A 22,566-nucleotide genomic window follows, 5' to 3' on the forward strand; every position below is an offset into this window, starting at 1 on the left:
CAACTGAACTACATAATATAGTCTCTCTAGGGAAAATATTTTCTGTATACCAAAATTTATACCCAAAGATTTTTTTTAAAGTTTCATTTTTAATAGCAAAATTCCACACAAAGCCTAACATATTCAAAACAAGAGAAATAATCAAGTAAACAATGCTATATTTAAAAATATAGAGATGAATGAATAAAAAATAATGAATGAATGCACTACTGTTTATTCATATGACAGAACACTATATATATAGGGTTAAATGAATAAACTAGAGCTACATGGCAATGTGTTTAGGTAAAACAGGCTGCAAAAAAAAGCCCCCAAAGTATATGATTTATGTAAATTTTAAAAACAAGACTATCATGTGTTTGTATTTGGAAAAAGTTAGAAAATGAGAATAATACCATCCAATAATGATGTTCAGCTCTGAGGAAAAAGAGGCAAGTTAAGGGGCTAGAGCTTAGCTGTATAAAATATAGTACTATTAATTTCTTTATTTCTAAAACAGATGTGAAAAAATGATGCCAAAAAAGTTCAATCTTGATGAGTGAAACAGGTTATCAGTTGCATTATTTTGGTACTTTTCAAATAGCCGCTGAATATTTTGTCACTTTAAAAAACATTTTGTGAACTACATATAGTTTCTTCATGACCTTGATACATGCAATGATTTTTTAAATTTGAAAAGTTAAAAAATTTTTAATCTTGAAAAAGACACATTACTGAGCACAAAGGGAAAAAAAACGTGGATGCTGTATTACACTAAAATTGAAATGCTCTATTTATCCAAAGGTAAGTGATTCAAGGGAGTCAAAAGGCAAGCCAAGGAGAAGGTACTTGCAACATGTATCTGACAAAGAACTGATATCCCGGATACAAACTAACTTCGATGATGAAAAAAAAGTACATGACCCAATCAAAAATTAACAAAAGACTTGAATATTACTTTTATGGGGAAAAAAAAACCATAAAAATGTCTAATCAATGTCATAAATAAGCTCTAAACTAAAACAGTCATCAGCAAAATGCAAATTAAAACAACAAGATGATTCAATTACTGGAATGGCTACATGAAAAAGAACAGCAAACATTAACAACAACAAAAATAACATATACAACTCTCATACATTGTGGATAGATACGTAAATGTTTATAACGCTTTGGAAACCACTTTGGTGGTAGGCACAAAAACCCAACAAACACATATCCTTGTGTTTAGAGCAGTACTTTTAATAGTCAAGAACTGAAATTAACTGAAACATCCATCAAGAATAGGAAGGTAAGTGTGATCTATTCCTAAAATTGAATACTATATGAAATGGTAAGAATGAGTCAAATACAACTAATTACTACATCAGGGTTAAAGCTCACAACAATGTTGAATTAATAAGAAGCCAGACTCAAAGAGAGTATTCATGCAGATTTATTTAGCATAAAGTCAAAACAGAAGAAAAAATTAATCTATGGTGTTAAAGTCAAGTGACTATTCTTGGGGGATTGTATCTGGCAAGGGACACAGGGAGAAACTATAATTCTGGAAGCATTCTATTTCTTAATCTGGGTGCTGATCATACAGGTGTATGTGAAAATTGAACAAGGTATGTTTATGTGCTTACCTGAACAAATGTTGTAGTTCAATAAAATTTATCAACAAAAACTAGACACACACAAAAAAATACAGTATACTTCAAAGAAGGAAAAATCCTTTTATGACACAAAACCCAAAAGTCATAAAAGGTAAATCTACTTGTTTTTTAAAGTACATGGCAAAAAACCATCATAAGAAGGTTAAAAGACAAACAACTATTAGATGCAATGTCTACAGTTACTCTGACAAAGAGTAAACCTCTAAGAAAAAAGACCAACAATCCAAAAGAAAAAGGGGCAAAGGATTATGAGTACGCAGTTTGGAGAAAAAGAAACAAATAAAAACTAAAATGCATGAAAAGGTGTTCAATATCATGCATAATAACAGAAAGGAAACTTAAACCTACAGTTAAATTCCACTTCTCATATTTCAGATGAAAATGTGCTAAACACCCTGAGAAAACAGATTTCTGTGCTGATAACAATGCAATTTGATAGTGTCTCCTAGATCTAGGACAAATGCCCTTAATCATTTGACCCAGCAAATTCACCCAAAGGAAATGATAATAGCTAGATACCTGCCAATGTTCAGATTATTGTATATATAGTGAATATAAATTGAGAATTGATTATATCAATTACAGTATATTCATACAATAGAAAAGTATACAGTTTTAGTTTAAGCACGAAGAAACACTTTATATACTGATATGGAAAGACTCCAAACTATAAAGTCAAAAAAGGATGAAGAGAGAACAGTGTATAAGCACAACAGCTTCCATTCAAAAATGAAATGATATATACATTTGCTCGTATATATGTGTAAAATAACTTCAAAAAAAAATCCTATAAGCTAATGCTCTATTAGTCAATCTAAAATGCCATCAATTCTAAGATGCACAATTATTTTACAGCCCAACAGGAAATGTCACCAGTTAAATTATGACCATACATAATTTCTTATAACACAGAATTATACATTATTCTTCTTAAAAGACTGCCGTTACACTGAGATACAAATATCATTAAATGTAAACACATATACTTACATGATAAAAAGTAAAATAAGTTGTTTTAAATGTGAAGTTTGCCTCTGAATCATTTTCAACTCATTTGGTGATGATATAATGATCATCCCCTGTGCTATCCAGAGATTCTTTTCTAATGCTCTATTTTTATCTCTGATTTTCTTCCAAGCTGTGTGATAGGACAATCCTCGACATGTATCTCAATAATAAAACTTAAAACTTACAAAACTTTTTACCATTTCATCTAATTTTCTGAATCTTCTTTCTAGTCTTCTCATTTGTCGCTGTATATATAAAATTTTTCAACATTTGTCCAACTTGCTTTTATCTATATATACATGTACTTTTTCAATATTATTATTTACAAGCAGATTTTTTTATTTATTATTTTTTGCTTGGGCCTGTAAATTTTGACAACTACATAGCCATGTAATCACCACCAAAAATCAAGACACAGAATAATGCTCTCATCCCCCAAAATTTCTTGTGCTGTTTCTTTTAGTTAAGCTCCCTCACTGCCTCTAATTCCAATCAATCATTGACCTACTCTCCATTCCTACAGGTCTACCTTCCCAGAATGTTATATAAATGGAATAATACAGTAAGTCTTTTTGAATCTGGCTGGTTTCACTTAGCAGAAAGCATGTAAGAGGCATCCATGTTTTTTGTGTATCACTTAGAAACTAGATTTAACTGAAAAAAAGTTAATCCTTAGTTTAAAGATGTTATTAAAGAATATTATTAGGTAGATCTTTTGATTTATCTTTCTGTTCAGGTGCTAAAAAGACAGTCATTTAAATGCAAATTTTTATATACATCAGACATAAATGATGAAACAAGAATATTCTTTTATGCTATGTTCCTTAATTTTAAGAGCAGAAAACCAAATTATTAGGATGGTGTGATCTGAAGTAGGAAATTAATTATTAATTATACTAAGTTTCTATTCTATGACTCTATAAAACCATGGGTAAATTGCTCCTTTATTAGAGACTTAAGTTAAACTTAACATAGTCGCTGTTAAGTAAGAAATGAGATAGAATACCTACCTGATCATCATCTTCTACAACCACCAGGGTTAATTTATTTTTCTTAAAATCCAATCTGGTTATCTTGGGCCTATAATAAAATGAGAATAGCAGTCATATTTGAAATACATGTACTCTAAATTAAGAAAACCTTTGTTATTACTTCAAGCATATTTATCACTTAATTTGTGAATTATAAACTGGTTAAGAGGATACATAACCTTCACAGCCCATCAAAAAAGCCTCCAACTTAACATATAGTTAACAGAACAGATATTTCAAAAGCAATTACCTCTGGCAAAAATGACACTGCATGTATATCAGACATTAAAAATGTTAAGGAAAAAATAAAGAGAAGAAATTCTTACATTTTTATTTCCCCCATATGCCATAGTTTTGTGTTAAGAGATTCTCCAAGCCTAGTATTAAAGCAGCAGCACAGGAAAGACTACACATATTTTCAAAAGGCATAAAAGAAAACAAATTATTGAGTAGGGCCTTCAATTGTGGTTTGAGGAAATACAGCCTTTAAATTTTATTTTTTTTTTTAATTTAAACCTCACTTTATGGCCCACTTTGCAACACTATCTCCTACCTATATGAACATTCTATACAACTTAGCATATCTGAACGCTGTACTTTTTATTAATTGCAAATGCCAAACAAAGCAATTCCACTCCCACTAATTTTTAAATATAACATAAAAAAAGATGGGCAACATAACTTGTTTACAAGACTTTACTAAAACAACAAGAAGTAAATAAGTATAAACAGTGGAGGTGGAGGGCAGGAGCTACCACTTATTTAACCATTAAATACTTAATACTAAGTGCAGAGTACTCTTCTAATTTCGGGTCATAATACAAGTGATACCCACAACTTTATAAGGTGGAATCAAAAATACTTTTATCTGCATAGAACTTTCTCTGGCCACGAAGCATGTTCTAACTGCCTACAGGGCAAACTGGATGTGTTAGGGAATTTACACTCATGGACTGGATAAATACCCCAGCTCCCTTCGCATTCAATAAACAATTAGAAAGGTGTTCCACCAAGCCTCTCAGAGTCCCTAGCAGGGAACATCTAAATGTAAAAATAAATACTCTTTTCAACTTTCTGAAGGGAAATACTTTCAATCAGAACTCCATCAAGAAACTCCAATTAGCAAGGAAACATGAGTGCAGATTAACCATTTCACGGCATTCAAGGGTTCAAGTAATTTCTCTTCTACACTCTTTTCTTAGGTAATTACGTGAGGACATGTATTGGAAAAACAAAAGCACAGAAAGAGAAAAATCTTGGTTCAAAAAACCCAGGAAAAGTGGGTTCCAAGATGAAAGCTGAAGAATAGCATGAAGAGCAAAGAGTTCAATAGAAACAGAAGAATCATTTAATGCAACCTTTGAGAATCTTAAGTAACTTAAAGACAAGGCAAGCAACTTAAAGGAATGTGTGGAGTATGTGAAGGTGGAGGACAGGAGAGGGGAGCCAAGAACTCTAGGAAAAACAAAAGACTACACAGAAGAAAACTGTAATTCCAATTGTGATTTCAAGAATTTCCAGGATGATCAAGAAAAAGACAGGACCATGAGCTAGCAGTATTGTATAAGGAGCTTTATTGAGAGATTTTACAGGGAAAAGTCCTTGAGAGGGACAATGGCACAGGCCCTTGAGGGTGAATAGGACAAGGGAACTCTCTGAAGATCCCAGGAAAGCCCTCTTTGAGAAATTTGAGAAAAGGGGGTAGGTCTGTTCAGGTGATGACATTCAGTGGCAAGGGGGAAGTCTCTGGGTCAGAGATTTCCAAAAGGCAGAGAGGCCTTATATAGCTACAGGATTTGTCACATTTATTGCTAACAGTTAATGGGTGCAACTTGTGGGATATTCAAAACAGTCAGGTTCCAAATGCCTGAAAATATACTCATTGGGCTATGCAATTGAATGTGTAAGAGTTTGGTGTGGGTAGACTTTGAGCTAACAGTCCTAGAGTGCTATAAAAAGAAAACAACATAGGAGCCAATATACAGGGATCATTTCGATACATTTCCTGATTTTGGGGTTTAGAACCAATTAGACAAAACCTGAAGAACTTAGTGGTTATGAAATGCAAGTAATGTCTATCTTGACATTAAAATAAAATGCAAATATAATTTCAAAGTATATACAGTGGAAACTGGGACACAAAAAGTACAACTTAAAAGGAGGGGTAAAAGTACTAACATTGTCTTCCTCTTACTCTACAAGGGAATATAATGTAAAGAGATTGTGGAACAAGAAATATTAGAAATACTAAAAATAGTGATTATAACCATATAACAAGACAGTGTGTCCATGTGGACATTTAATATACACATGTAGAATATTTATATTAAGACACATAATTTTGACATTCCTTAAAGTTAATGGAATCTATGGATAGAAGACTTTTTAAAACTGCCTCTGGAAAGTGGGATTAAAGATCGGTCGGAGTATGACAGGAGACAGCTGCTTCTCATTACAAGTTTTTCAGAATTATTTGATTTCCAAGCTATTTTATGTGTCAACTTGACATAAATGTTCTTACTTGCTGAAAAAGCAAAACCACAGTGAGTACTTTTGACATTAACTTTGCTTACCAAAAAAATAAGCCAATTTTGGTTTCTCCTTCAAAAACAAGAACTCCTGTTGGGGTTAGTCCCAAGCTATAGTCATTCCCATCTCTAGCCTAATTTGGGAAGAGCAAAATGTGTTAGCTTTATTTATATAAAACAGGTTTCACACTTTCACACAACTGTTAATTTTATTGTCACACTGAATGATACTCATTACACACAGATAATATTAATATGCAATGTGTTTTCAACAGAAGTCCTCAAAATAACATTCTCAGGAAAATTATAGTTTTAAGGTATATCTTCACTGAAAATAGTAGCTATAGTCCCACTATGAAGAAAGCTCTTTCCAGATTCTTTCCATACTCCAATCTCCACTTAAATCACAAATTTTGAAAAAGACTGCCTTTCTGTGAAAATTTAGCTATATTAGCTAGAAATAAATCACTTATCAAAATCCTTGCAAACTCTGAATCTTCAATGTTGCTTCCTAAATTATTTTAGTTTCTTCAGAGACTACTTAGTTTAAGTGATGTGGCTATGAAGTGAAAAAATTAAAAATAATTCCAAAAAAGTAAAAATAGCTTAAAAGTTACTATATTTTGGGGTCCTCCCTGGTGGCCCAGGCAGTTGAGCACAGCGCTGTGAAGCTGCTGGCAGTCTCTGCTGTGCAGGTTCAATCCCTGCCGGCCTCGGAGCAACCCACACGGTGAGCAGACCTCTCCTGTCTCGCCCACTGCTCTCCTCAGCAGTGTATTTCATCAGTCTGCCTGTTCCGTTCCCCGCTCTGGCTCTGGTGAATCCTCTCTCCCTCCCACACATCTGGCCTGTACCCCGGTTCTTATATAAACAAAATAAATCTTAAAAAAAAAAAGTTACTATATTTTTGGGTGGATTTTGTTTCCTTTCTTATAGTGAACTTTTACATGAAGTTCTTATCATTCGGTATTTAATCTTAACTTTATAACCACAGATCCAAAGGATCCAGTGCTAGGGGCCTCCCTGATGGCACAGGTATTAAAGTTAGCACTATCAAGCTATTACCGGCCATTGCAGCATGAGTTCATTTCCCGGCCAGGGAACTAACCCACATGGTGAGGTAGACCTCTCCTGTCATGCCCGCTGCTCCCCTCAGCAGTGTATTTCAGTAGATCTGCCTGTTCTGCTCCCCACTGTCTCTGGTAAATCCTCTCACCACCAGCCCCCCACCCTCCCACACACACACATTTCTGGCCTACACTCTAAGTCTTGTATGCAAAAATAAAATGAATAAAAAAATCTTTAAAAAAAAAAAAAAAAAAAAAACCAAACACCAAAAAACAATGTACCAGTGTTAGCCTATGCAAGCTCTATGCCCACTCTTACACTGAAAAATTCCAGTCTTGAAGGAATAAAACTGTTTAAAATTATCACAACACAGGGCCTTCCCGGTGGTGCAGTGGTTGAACGCTGGGTTGTGAAGCTGCCTGCAGCCTCTGCAGTGCCAGTTCGATCCCTGGCCACCAGGCAAGGGTCCCACATGGTGCGCAGACCTCTCCTGCCACCTGCTGCTCCCCTCTGCAGTGCACTTTGGTCCTTCTGCCTGTTCTGCTCCCTGCTCTGGCTCTGGTGAATTCTCTTACCCTTCTGTGCTTCTGACTGTACCCAGTGCTTGTATAAATAAATAAATCTTTAAAAAAAAACAAAAACAAAAACTATCACAACACAATGCTTACCTTGACTACATGCATATCAACTCCATACATTTCAAGCCATTTGGCTTTATTTAGATAATTGGTTTCAGCTTGTGCTGGTGTCTGACCTCTGAAATTTGAAACATATCATTTTAAAAATAATAAGCATTAATTAATGCTATACCAACTATAGGGAAAAAAAACAAATATGAAATCACTGTCGTGATGATATTGAAGAAAAAAGTGATCAAATGTCAAGTACCTGTATTCCTTCCATTTCTCAAAAATAGCCAACTCCATATCTTCAGTCTGAAGGGGCACAAACCTGAACTCAGATACAAGTTCAGGACTATGCTCAGCAAGATCATAGTCACCAAGTTCAGCTACAAATGTAAGTTTCACAAAGTTACATTTTGTTACTAAGTTTATTTTCTGCTAAATCCTTCCTCAATGTTTACTTTATTAATAAAAGTTGCTAACAAGATTAGAAAGATTGCTTTCTTAAATGACCAGGAATTTATAATATCCAGACCATTCCCAAAAAAAGCAAGCTCAAACATACGCTTGATATGTCTATGCACACAAAGCACATATTTGTGCATATTCAATTATATGTCATTCTTTATTTATTGATAACTCAAAATGTTTAGCTCCTGAAAATCTTTCTAGACTTCCATAGGAAAATACCTTTTGATCATACATTAAATAAACAGTACACAGCAATCTTTAAAAACTGAGTAGATAGAAATGTTGAGACTATGCACAGAACATATCACTGTAAGACAAATCCTCTGTCCTCCTAGAATTTAAAATTATTAATCCCAAAGAAATAAATGAAAGAACAATTAGTGAAAACATATTTGGGACAGAAAGGCAGCAGAAAGGCACTGGAGAATGCCCAAACATTTATGTAATCAACTATGGTATTGCTGAACTGTTGGTTTGAAGAAGAGAAACAGGGATTCTAATTTTCTATACTTTAGAAATTTTTTCCTTAAAAGGATATTTTATTCATTTTTAAAAATCAAAAATTTCCATTTTGACCAAAAAAACTAGCTTTGAAAGAAAAAACTATCTTAATATTAAAAAACAGTAATCATTCCTTTTTTTTAATAGAATGCTTCACAAATTTGTGTGTCATTCTTGCATAGGAGTCATATTAATCTTTTCTCTTGTATAAAAATTATTAGGCTTACCATAAAACATATAAGTTAGTGTCTTTAGTTATACAATAGCAAATATATACTACAAATCTCAAAGGGACTGGAAGTAAATACAGAATCACTTAACAAGTATAAAATTATTAATGTCGTGATAATCTCGAAATTATACTTTTATCATAGTATATACAGATACTCTAATTAGAATAGCTCTCTTTTGTGGAAAAGGACTGAAATGAAAGCTTTCCTAGAATGTTAGGAAATAACATTTCTGTAAGAAAGTATCGAAGTTTAACAGTATTTGATTGGAGCAACAAGGTATAAAAGATTTTCATTAATCTTATTTATTGGAAAGCTTTTTTTTAATTCTTAAGAAAATATCAGGAACTTAAAATACAAGTATTTCTTTCATGGAGTCATTTCTAAGAGTAAGACTAAAAGCAAACCATGAGGCCACAGTAGTAATTTATGCATCACTGCATTCTTTTTAAGGATAAAAAGCAGCTGAGAGTGCAATAATATTTACTGAATTATCAGGTAGACTGTTTTTGTTTGAAAACATTATTGATGGAATGGGAACATACAAAGCCAAAGGGACGTAAAACAAGTAAACATTCTAAAACAAATCAAAGTCAAAGTAAGACAATAATACAAGTTTATACAAAAACAGTACTGTTACTTTTCTTGAACATTACTCTGAGTCTTCTGAATTTTTTTAACTCAAAACAAAAAAGAATTCTGTTTTAGTCTAGAGTCAACATAAGACCTGCTTACCTTGCAGATTATAAGCTGCCAACTGAACTGCTGTATCAATGGGACACTCTAATCTGAGACCAAAACACAAATGTGTTAGACAAGTCAACTCCACAACCTTTAAGATAAATAGAAATAATACACATTTTATGTTGACCATTTTTTACATAATTAAGATTTTATTTTTCAAAAGCATTTTCAAAAATTCAAGAAATTGCATTTTACCTTAAATGATACTTACTTTCCACTGAGAATATCTTGTTTTAACTGAAGAACAAATAAGTATCTAAGAAAAATAAGAGGGATAAATTTAAACAGTGTACAATCTAATGTGAAAAATAATCCTACCCTTTTAATTGGAGGAGAAACATTCCAATTATAGAATGTTAACCATAATGAAGTCCATAAAGGAAAAAGTAACAGGGGGGGGAGGGAGTTAGTAAGGAGGATGGTAGAATGTCCCCAGGGTTCACTATAGCAAGATGCAGAGCACAGTATAGCAACCTTAAGTTTAAAGCAAATGATTGAGGGCACACTGGGTCTGATTTTTTACCCTCTTATCAAAATACCCACCTCATATGGAAGGAATATAGCTAACTATAAAAAGTATCTGTAACGCAGTGGCAGAGTTCAGGAAGACCAAATAAATAGTATGTGTATACGAATCACAGAGTTGTAACAGAGAGTCACCGAATAAATACAAAGGAGGCAGGACAAATAAAAATAAGTTAGAAATTGTACAACCAAAAAACAGAGTTGTAAACCAGTATTACCTCAATTAAAAAAGAAAGTGTACATAATGTACTTAATATTTATTGAAAATTATTCAAACCAAACTATTCAGACTATTTAATTAAACATTTCAATGTGTAAAGAAAGTCAGGAGGCAAACTGAATCAAAATTCTCAGTGGCCAAAGAGAAATCATTTTAAACATAAGTAAATATAACAATGCAATGTATTCAAACCCATCAGTCCTATTTAAAGTGTATGAGTTGACAATGATACCTGAAGAAATCACTAGTTGATGATAATAGGAAACCAACTCTTTATCCTGAAAACTGATACAGGGCAAGAGTCATATATTTTTTAAAAACAGTCTCCCAAAATAAAATTCTATTTTCTGTGGTCTTGTTATCATAGCAAAAAAAAAAAAAAAATTCGTTAGCTACCTGTAAGCTGGAAAGAATTATGAAGACAATTTCCAGTATCTTTACCAAGTCTGATCGAGCTTTTTACTCCTATGCAATTCTAGGTAATGGTCTTACCGGGTAAGCTCTTCACGAAGATTATTTGGTTCTGAGGAATAAAATTTAACTCGGAGATGCAGACAATAGGGTGAACCAACTACCATAAAGAAAAAAAAAAGCTGTTATTTTTTTATATAACTATTTAAATAGTTAAGAATTTTCAGCCAGTAAATTTGTCAAAAGTCTATTTAATTAGGAACAGAAAATAACAGGTTATTGTAGCACTACTTCAGGTTACACTGTAGTCTTAATTAAAACTATCACAAAATGACAAATCAGTAGACTTTTGAAAAGTACAACCACAATATAGTAGTATCACAGTCATCTGTCCTGTCAAGAGTAGCATCTCTGGATTAACCTAACAGTTCAAGACATCAAATAAAAATATTCTGACTGCAATCCATCAGCCCTAAAAGCCTACCCAGCTGTATTTCTTGGGAGCACAGGATGTTTACATTATTAATTGCTCATGGCAAATCCTCCCACACACTTTCAAATTCACCAACCTCTGTCTTCTCAATGGCCCCATTATTTTGTAAAAGCAAGGTACCCTGAAGTCTGTTATTAGAAAGGATAAACTGGATTATGGATTAGAAACCCTTATTTTCTCCCTGACTACTTCTAGGAATAATACTGACAGTTTATGTGAATTGTTTAATTTCATTATTCTTAATTTAAAAAGTTACAAACTTAAAGTTTCCAAACTCCTTATTTCTTAGAGCAGGGCAGATTGCCAAACAGGACAATTCCAACATAAGTGATTATTAAATAAAAGTTAAGCATGTAACAGAAACTCATTCTTTGCAAGCTTTTCTCCTGGAAACAAAATGCATGTCACTTGAATTTAGATTACCATCAATCAACTCTTTATACCTTGGGGAGGAGGGACAGGAGAATGGAAGAGTTAGTATATCAGATTAAAATTAGTTTTAGAAAGTAGATATGCAAAGATATTCATCTGAAACATGATTTCTATGTCTTTACTATTATGAATCAGAGTTTCTAATACATAATTACATATAATTTGTTTTTTTCAACACGTACTTTTTACTTGCTTTTTGATGCTCTTTGTACCATCCAACCAATGCTGAAAACAGAAAAAAAAAATCCAGTCATTAAGTAGATGACAGAACTTAACATTTTAATTATTAAAGTCAATTTTCAGCATGTTTCTGACGATAAACATCATTTCATGAGAAAAACAAAAGTGAGCATGAAAATGGGGGAGGGGGTTATCTGCCCAAAAGCCACAGTAAGTTATAAAACATGAGCAAAAACAGACCTAAAACTAGTTAATGTGACTTCTAAGAACAGTTCCTCTGCTCCCTTGGTGACAAGGACCATATCTTACCCTTAGTATTTTTTACTACCCTCACCCCCAATTAACTATTTCAAAACTGTTAAAATTAGAAGGAAAGTATCCTTATCTTGGTTCATTCTTGTACTAAAAATGCAAGCTTTACTGACAGATCACAGTCAAAAATTAGGTGAAATAACAATGTCATTTAAACATTACAAAATAGACACTACTCAGAAGTAGCCTACATACCACTAGAACAGCCAACAGCATTAGATCTCTCATAATCAAGTCCCCTATCTATAAAAAAAGCAGCTTTGCTCCTTTGCCTTACAAAAAAAATAAAAATGTTAGCATTGTGACTAGCAGACTTCTGTTTTCAAGAGTAATGGCCTTTTGAGCCTTGTAACCTCTTCACTCTGAAATGTGCAATGACACAAACTTAAGAATCAATTCCAGAGACACTCACTGATAAGCCATTCTCATTATTATCCCTTTACTCCAAGTCTTAACAGTGACAGGATACACTCAGCCAACTAAGATATACATGACCATGTTCTCTACGGCATGCTTACAATTCCAAGCATCGTAGGGAAAGAAGGGCTCTTGTGCTAACTAGCTCAGAGAGCTAAGGAATCCAGTTTCAAAACTCCAGACAAGCCAAGAGTGCATAAACAAGGCTGCATTGTTAACAACCTTGTAACCATTTGCTTTTCTTGCCAATTATTTGCCTCTCCTCTTCTTTTCATCCTCTCAAGATCCAAAAAGTGAAAATCACAAAACCACCAGTGTGCCAGCAAAGTACTTCTGCACACTGAAACAAGATTCTTAGTAAACATTCAGAAAATTTTTGTATAATATTTTTGCTGGATTTAGAGTTTTCAGGTAACTCAGTCATCCCTCATCTTTCAATAAATGTAGCTGGACATCTACTTTTAAGCATATTTTAATCTATCAAATGCTCAGTTTTACATATTCTTCCAACAGAACACTAGACCATCCAGTAGGCAGAACACATTTAAATCTATTAGTGGAAAAGATTTCAACCAAGGATGGCAAACAGCCCACCTATCATAATAAACCCCAGCACCCCAATATCCAAAAATCCCATTCACCTGTGCTAAATTACCGACTGCTGCATGATGCCAATCTAGATAGGTATGAGATAAACCTAGTTTTCAGATTGTTTTCTCCTCATTTCCACAAATGTGGGTCTGAGATTTGCCCTATCCACAGGTTTTGTCTATTATACCACAATGAATGAACCTGCACAGCCCCACGCAGGCAATAAAGGGAGAATCACACACTGTAATGATCATAAACCAAGCACAACCTTTCCTGGAGGTAATTTTACTATGCTTTAAAAAAAGTAACTGTTTTTGATCCAGCAACTCTGTAACTAGAAATCATACGGCTGTGTGAAGATTTACCTACAAGGAATTACTGAGAAAGTTAAGACTATCTACCTACCCACCTACCTACGTATATCAATAAGTTAGAACACCATGCAACAATTAAAAAGAAAGAAAGCACATAACCAGGATGCTTAAAAAATTAAATATGTATGTAACATCCAATAAAATAATTGATAGGCATACCAAGAGGCAGGAACATACTAAAAGCAAGTTGGAAAAAAAAGATAATTGAAATGGACCCACAAACAATCTAGATACTGAAATGATCAAACAAGTACTTGACAGGAGTTATGAGAATGTTCAAAAATTGAGTAAACAAATGACAAAAAGTTTAAGAGATGGATGATTTCACCAAGCATTATCTTTTATTAGAACAAGTTATATAAAACTTTCTGAATCAATCACAGTATCTCAAATAGAATGCTGGATACAGAAAAAAATAAGATGGGTTAACTGGAAGACAAATGAGCAGAGAATATTTTTTTTTTTTTTTTTTTTAATAGAGGCATGCTTTATTTATTTGTTTGCTGGTTTGTTTTGTTTTGTTTATACATGCACTGGGTACAGTCAGAAGCGCGGGAGGGTGAGAGAATTCACCAGAGCCAGAGCGGGGAGCAGAGCAGGCAGAAGGACCGAAGTACACTGCTGAGGGGAGCAGCGGGCGGCAGGAGAGGTCTGCGCGCCATGTGGGACCCTCCTCCGGTGGCCGGGGAGCAGCCGGGGATCGAACCGGCGCCGCAGAGGCCGTGCGCAGTTTCGCAACCCAGCGCTCAACCGCTGCGCCACCGGGGAGGCCCAGAGCAGAGAATATTTAAACTGAAGCACAGTGAGGAAAAAATTAGAAGAATAGAAAACCAAAGAAGAAGCTGATGTCAGAGAAAATTAGGGGCTCTGTTTACTTAGATCCTTATATTGAGTGACTTAAACTGCTTGGCTTTAATTTAAGTGTAATGAGAAGTGATTGAAAAATTAAGCGGTGGAGTAAATGACTATTTTTGAAGACTCCTCTGGCTGCTGTGTAGATGACAGGCATGAAAGGTGATTTAGGATGCCAATTATGTTAGGACACCAGAGTAGTGATTCTGATTAAGGGCTAGCAATGAGGGTGTTAATTCAATAGTTTAACAGTTGACCTTAAGGAACTAATCACTGGATAGAAGAGATAAAAATAGAGTAAAATTGCTTTAGAAAGTTATGAGAATACTTCTTCATTAAAGGATAAGATGATTACTACATTTTAATAAATCATCTAGGGGATGGAAAGACAATAGTTTTAGTTTTGCTTTATTTAAAAACTATGTATCTGTAAGTTTAATCAAATCTTGATATTTCAATGTATTGTCTTGGAAATTATTTATCCTTAATTAATCTTAGAATTTATGCATTCTTAAATGAAGAATTCTGAATATATTCTTGACCTGCAATATGTGTGCCTGTTGTCATAACCATTTTATATTCATGGCAAGAATTATACTGTGTGCAAATATAATATATACCTAGTGTGTATCACTTATCCCAATTAAAATAATCCATTGGTAACATTTAAAAAAAAAAAGGAATGAAAGCAAATAATTAAGGATCTGGAAAAGCATTTACAATATATTGTTAAAATTTTAAAGACAGGTTTAAAAATAATACAAACTGTTGTGTCAAAAATCTAAGAATGCATACATTTACATAGATGCATTTTATTTTGGAATGAGACAATCCATAACAGAACAATAAAGATGTTATCACGAAATCACTGAGACTGGTCTGCTGGTCATAGTTTTTCTTCAATGTGCTTTCCTGTATTTTCAACTTACTCTACAATGAATACATAATACCTTAAACAATAATCATGGACCCTCTCATTTTATTTAGCAATTTATATATTATTATAGTTTAGTTTTTTTTAATAATATTAAAATATGGCCAACAGTTCCTCCAACAAAAACCCCTGCAATAGGCCATCCCCCTTATACCCACTTTCTATCACTACATCCCACCTCAAGATGTTACTGACTTCTGATTCCTTCAGAAAGAAAAAACCAAGTGTGCATGTGTGGAAGTGAGCACATGTGTGTAAAGAAAATTACCAGGCTAAATAAAAACTTTGACAGAAGAAATCTTCAGGAATATGTACAAAGAAACAATATAAGACCACTTACTATTCCAAGAACAATCTAAAGTCTTTCTTAGGATTATTTAGGACTAGCTTCAGAAATACACCTTTCTATTCCATTTTCTATGCTACTATTCTAAAAAGCATGTTAAACATAAAATCATGAGATAAAGACTCAGATGTTAGGTATTTTAGTCTCTTTTCTACCTGTGTTTAAGAGTTTAGAATATCTGTGCTCCCTTAAAAGATGAACCCAAATTCAAGTGAAAGGCATTTTAAAGCGTGATCTGGAAGCTGAGGGAGTCCTGCGTGATGCTATTGTGGGGAAGGTCTGAGTTCATGTTTGCAGATGCTTAGGTCTGTTTTCTTTTATCTCCTCCACATTCCAAGCCCAAAGGCTGGAAAATTCAGAGCTTAGAGACAAGCACTAATAGTATTTTCCTTGAATCAGGGTCTTTAGGAGCTAAGTTTAAATTACATTAGGAGATAAAGGTGAGAGCATGCAGATATAGATTCTTGAACGCTTAGTGTGAAAATAATGTGGTTCTCTTTCCTTACCATACCTTAAAAAGCAAACAAACTCCCTTCTAATTTTGTACTTATAAAGTCTGGTTGACAAACTTAAATATTAAAGGACATGCTAAGCCACATTTCTTTCCATCCTATTCAGCTGCATGAAAGAATATTTATATATGTGTCTTAAATATAATAAAATCACAAAACTGCAGACATTAACTAAAGCAAAGAATCACCCAGAAATACACTCCAAAACATTAACATACACAAACTCTCATCCCAGGCCCTTTAGCCAAATACATTATCTGTAAACAACTCTTCTGATAAATGATCACTGACTTCTAACAGCCTACACAGCTGTATACTGAAGAAGCATACCACTACCTTTGCTCAAATGGGGAAGAGACTAAAGCCAAGAATTATTAACCATAGTTCAAAACAATTGTCTACCAAAAAATTCTTTCCCGGTGAGTAGAGGCTTATGCATTGAATTAAAGGATTATCTTAAAGCAACTTTTAATATTTTAAACAATTACAAAATGTTAAAAATCTGTGCTTGTGAATACAGAGGACCAATTTATAGCAATGCTATAAGCTAACTGAAAACTTTTCAAAAAGCTAGATTCCATTAAAAATTCTTCCTGGGTGATTACTTTTTTGGCATTAACAGTCTCTGTTACAAAGCATTTCAAATGCAGACATAGATGAGTCATTAAAATATATCTTACATTGTGCCTTTCTGTGTATTTAAATATGCACTATTAGGATTCCTAAAACTGAAATTCATAATGGAAAGAGGTAAATTAGCTAAGTTATATATTTACAAATATACATACATATTTAACACTATTTATTTCTACATATTTTTCACTCCCCATCACTTTATTAAATCCTATAGTTAGTGTGAAGCTCACGCTAGAACCCTGGTATACAGTCTAATCATTTGCCAATAGTGATAATTTTAATATCCTCTTCTAACATTTATAGCTTCTATAAATGCATTTGCTGGTGCTTCTATCATGAAATTAAATGAACAGTGTATAGTGGGCATCTCTGTCACTTTTCTGTCTTTTGTAGGAATGTTTATTAATCTAGAGTTGTGGTTTTTTAATAATTCAATATTGGTATATAAAGAGAGCAGAGTTAATGAGCTCCCATTAGGTTTGTTCTCCATTTGTGGCACCTACTCAGTCATCTATTTGCCTAATACCCCCCACCATTTCTAGAGATGGTATACCCCCAAGATAGACATAAACAGATAAAAATGTCAATTCCACATAGGCCAAAGTCTATGAGATTTATCCATGGCATTCTGGGACAAGGAATATGGCTTAACAAGTCACCAAAAACACACATCATAAGGATTCTAGAGTATTATCTGTTTGCAGATGAATGAGGGTCAGCAAGTCAAACTGACATCTAACCATATATGGTGACAGTACCTGAAATATCTGAATTCAAAAATTGGCACAAGAATTGTTTCTTCCTTAGCTCAATAACACTGGATTTGTTATCAAAGGGATCCACTGTTGCAGCTTCCAGCAGTACACTAGTCAAACATTAGCCAATGTTCCAGTAGACAATTAAATGTTTTCTACTCTTCTGTTTGGGGTCTAACATCTCCATTTCCACTGACTGTTGTGTTTCAATGCCATACAATTAATCAAGTAACTTATCTTATTGTCTTTTGTGGTAAAGATTTCAGCTTCAATCTTTTTTGAATGCAGTTTTACTTAAGTATATGATAAGGTAATAACAGCATAAATGAAGGGTTAATAAACCTCTTCAAAACTGGCACACATCACATCAACTCATATTCCATTGCCAAAAATAAGTCACATGGCCAAGTCTGGTATCAATTAAGCAAAAAGGTATAATCCTATTACAGCAAGGGCAGGAAAAGTCCCATGGTATATGTATATGATGAACTGAACCAAATGATGCTGAATCATACCTTGTATTTCTGAAAATAAACTCCACCGAATGTGATACATCCTTTAAACATAAAATAGGTTACTGAGTAAAAGTAAGCTGGTATTTTATTTATGACTTATCCACTGTTAAAAGGGAAATTTAAAATATATATTAAAAAATACAAGCTATCATTGATTTAAGAAAAAGGCAAAAGCTAATTACTACAGATATGCTGCTACAATTCTTTAACCTTTTTCCCCAAATATTAAGAGAAAAGCTTCTATGTTTCCCTTCTCTGTAACATATGCATCTAAAATCCAGGTAACATTCTTTTAAAAATGTGACTGAACCAATGAAAATTCTAAGTTCCAGACATATTTTATTTTTTTATAATAAATTTTATTTTATATTCCCCATACAATTGCAACCCCCTTATTTTGACCCCAATCCCTCCCCTCCCCACCCCCCACCTCCCATAGAGTGTCTCTGGTTCATAGTTGTTTGTTGATTTTGATTTTCACTTTCTTATAGTTATTCATTTTCCTGGTCCCTTATTTAAGTTTTCTAGATTCCTGCCATGAGTGAGACCATCCGGTATTTTTCTTTTTCTTTCTGGCTTATTTCGCTGAGCATGATCCCTTCCAGCACCATCCATATTGCTGCAAATTGCATGTGTTTATCTTTTTTGAATGCTGAGTAATATTCCATGGTGTATATGTACCACGTCTTCTTGATCCGGTCATCTATTTTTGGGCATTTGGGTTGTTTCCAAAGCTTAGCTATTGTAAATAGTGCTGCTATAAACATAGGGGTGCAGGTGCTCTTTGGAATTGATGTTTCTGTGTCCTTTGGGTAAATACCTAGGAGTGGAATTGCTGGATCATATGGAAGCTCTATGTTTAGTAGGTCCAGAAATCTCCACACAGCTCTCCATAGTGGTTGGACCAGTTTGCACTCCCACCAACAGTGCAGAAGAGTTCCTTTTTCTCCACATCCTCGCCAACATTTGTTGTTGCTAGTTTTTTTAATATGTGCCATTCTCACTGGTGTAAGATGGTATCTCATGGTAGTTTTGATTTGCATTTCCCTGATGACAAGTGATGTTGAACATTTTTTCATATGCCTGTTGGCCATTTGCATTTCCTCTTCAGAGAAGTTTCTTTTTAGCTCTTCTGCCCATTTTTTGACTGGATTATTTTCTTTGTTGTTGTTGAGTCTCATCAGCTCTTTGTAGATTTTTGTGATCAGTCCTTTATCATTAGTGTTGTGTGCAAAAATGTTCTCCCAGTCGGTGGGGTTTCTCTTTGTTTTTGTTGTCTTTTGCTGTGTAGAAGCTCTTTAATTTGATGTAGTCCCAGCTGTTTATCTTTGCCTTCACTATCACTGCTTTGGGTGATGTGTCTGTAAAGATGTCTTTGATGTGCATATCACGTAGTGTTTCGCCTATATTTCCTTCTATGTATTTTATGGTTTCAGTTCTTACCAGACATAGAGTTTTAAAAACTTCACCAAGCAGAGGTCACAAACACATCAGAGTTAAATCTTGGTGGTGAGATACATTTTGTTTGGCCTACACAATAATTTTTCTTTTATGAAGAATTTTATTGTTGGTCATAGAAAGTTGCAAAAACAGCAAGAGTTCCTGTGTACCCTTCCCTCACCTTCCTCCAATACTTACATCTTACATAACTATAATTTTAAAACCACAAAACTGTGATTTAATCACAAAACTTGTACCTTGTATAGGTACAAGGTATGTATGTATAGTTCTATGCCATTTTATCACAGGTTTACATTCCTGTAGTTAACAACCATGACCAAGATAAATAAATATTCCATTATTACAAAGAGCTCTCTTATATTACTCCTTTAGTCACTCCCATCTACCTTAAAACTTGGCACCCATTAACTTGATCTCTCTCACTATAAATAATTTTGTCATTTAAAGAATGTTATAGAAATGAAGGCATACAGTGTCATTTTGAGAATGGCTTGTTCACTCAGCATAATGACCCTTTCCCTGCTGTAAGCCTGGTTGAGAGTTTGCCTGCTAGTTGCCTTTTTTTTTTTTTTCCCCTGACCCCTTGTTTGGTTCCCTATATTCCTCCTACATGTGAAACCACCTGATATTTTTCTTTTTCCTTTTGACTTACTTCACTGAGCAATATCCCTTCTAGCTCCATCCAAATGGCATGAGTTTATCTTTTTTTGATCGCTGAATACTACTCCATTGTGTATATATAGCACATGTTTTTTATCCAGTAATGTTTTTGGGCATTCGGTTGTTTCCATATCTTAGCCATTGTGCAAGGGGCATACTAATCTTTTCTGTATTCCTATTTTAGTACATGTGCTGCCAAAGCAAGGACAACTTTTGCATTTTTTTAAAGAAATAGTACCTAAATTTCTTTTTCTTCTTTGGAGAAATACTTATTAGGTCTTTTGCTCATTTTTTTGATTGGGTTTTTCTGTAGTTGAGTTGTATGGATTCTTTATATATTTTAGAAAATAACAGCTTGTCATGTGTGATGTGCACGTATCATCTTACAGTCTATAGGGTGCCTCTTTGTTTTTACGATGGTTGATTTGTAAATGCTGAACCAGCCTTGCATCCTCAGAATGAATCCTACTTGGTCATGATGGATGATCATCTTAATATGCTGCAGGATTTGATTTGCTAAGATTTTGTTGAGGATTTTTGCAGCTCTGTTCATCAGAAGATTGGTCTATAGTTTTCTTTTTGTACTTTCTTTGGTTTTGAGACCAAGCTAATGGTGGTCTCATAAAAAGTGTTTGGCAGATTCCCCCCTCTTCATTTTTTTGAAAAGTTTGAGAAGGATAAGTGTTATATCCTCTTTGAAGTTTTGGCTGAATTCACTGGTTCTGGTTTTTGCTTTTAGGGAGACTTCTGATTGCTCTTTCAATTCTTATGCTTGTGATTGTTCTGGATAAGCTATCAATTTCATCCTGGTTTGGTCTTGGAAGTTTGTATGATTCTAAAAAATTCCATTTCTTCTAGACTGTCAAATTTGTTTGCATAAAGAACACACAGTAGTTTCTTATGATCCTCTGTAATTCTGCAACCTCTTTCATTTCTGATTCTTTTGTGTTTTCTCCTCTTTTTGTGAATGTAACTAAGTGTTCAGCAATTTTGTTTGTCCTCTCTAAGAACCAACTGCTGGTTTCATTGATCTTTTGAGCTATCTATTTATGTCCACTCCAATTTTTCATTCTTTTACTGATTTTTTTGGTTTCACTTGTTCTTTTTCTAGTTGTTCCAGATGTAAGGTCAGACTGAGGTTTTTCTTGCTTATTGATGTGGGCCTGTATTGCTAATGTACTTCCCTTTTAGTACAGCTTTTACTTTATCTTACAGGATCTGGCAGCTTGTCTCTTCATTTTCATTGGTCTCCAGATAATACTTTATTTCTCCCTTGGTTTCTTCACTGACCCAGAATTCTTTAAAAGCATTTTGTTTAGCCTTCACGTTTCATTTTTTTATCCCGAATTCCTTTTTGTGGTTGATTTCTAGTTTTATACCATTGTAAACAAAGAAGATGTTTGGTATAATCTATTTTCATGTATTTTTTGAGACATGTTTTGTGCTCTAGGGTATGGTTTATCCTTGAGAATGTCCGATATGCACTTGAGAAGAAGGTGTATTCATTTCTTTGGATATCAAAAATTCTATAAATAACCATAAAGTTCATGTTTCCATAGTTCATTTAAGGCCATAATTCCTTGTGAACAATGTCAGTATGATCTAACTGTTGATGGAAGTGGTATACTAAAATCCCCAACTGTTACTGCTGTCCATGTGTTGCTTTAGGTCTATTAACAGCTGTTTTATACAACTAGGTACACCTGTGTTAGGTGCATAACTATTGTTATCAGTTTTATCTGCTTGTTGAATTATTTCCTTGATCATTATTTAGTGTCTGTGTTTATCCCTGATTACTTTTTTTGGCTGAGAGTTTAATTTATTGAATAGGAGAAAAGCAGTTACTGTTTTTTCTCTGTGTTAGGGGCCTGAAGTGGCATGCTGCAACTTTTTACTTTAAGTTTGTATTTGTCTTTAGGTTTGAGTGAGTCTCCTGTATGCTAAGTATGGATTAGTCATGCTTTTTAACCCAATTTTGCGCCTTTTAATTGGTGAGTTCAAACCATTCAGTTAGGATTATTCCTGATAAGAAAAATTTAGTTAACACTGCTTTGTAACACTTTTTATCACTGTTTACATCACTTACACCAATTAGTGCA

General features: G+C 33.9%; 1 protein-coding gene across 3 annotated transcripts in view; it reads right to left on the minus strand.

The window, feature by feature from the left end:
- EPB41L5 (erythrocyte membrane protein band 4.1 like 5) overlaps positions 1 to 22,566 on the minus strand; it is a gene marked incomplete at both ends in the record, with an annotated part of 90,604 nt that overhangs the window by 60,696 nt on the left and 7,342 nt on the right. For all 3 annotated transcript variants that reach the window (XM_084240729.1, XM_084240728.1, XM_084240730.1), the window contains 8 exons: positions 3,656 to 3,725; positions 6,250 to 6,338; positions 7,941 to 8,028; positions 8,161 to 8,281; positions 9,833 to 9,885; positions 10,053 to 10,097; positions 11,079 to 11,157; positions 12,105 to 12,147. In XM_084240729.1, coding sequence (XP_084096855.1) covers positions 3,656 to 3,725; positions 6,250 to 6,338; positions 7,941 to 8,028; positions 8,161 to 8,281; positions 9,833 to 9,885; positions 10,053 to 10,097; positions 11,079 to 11,157; positions 12,105 to 12,147 — 588 coding nt within the window. The remainder of the gene's footprint in view (positions 1 to 3,655; positions 3,726 to 6,249; positions 6,339 to 7,940; positions 8,029 to 8,160; positions 8,282 to 9,832; positions 9,886 to 10,052; positions 10,098 to 11,078; positions 11,158 to 12,104; positions 12,148 to 22,566) is intronic.

The sequence above is a fragment of the Talpa europaea genome (assembly GCF_964194135.1).
Source record: "Talpa europaea genome assembly, chromosome: 1".
Lineage (NCBI taxonomy): Eukaryota > Metazoa > Chordata > Mammalia > Eulipotyphla > Talpidae > Talpa > Talpa europaea.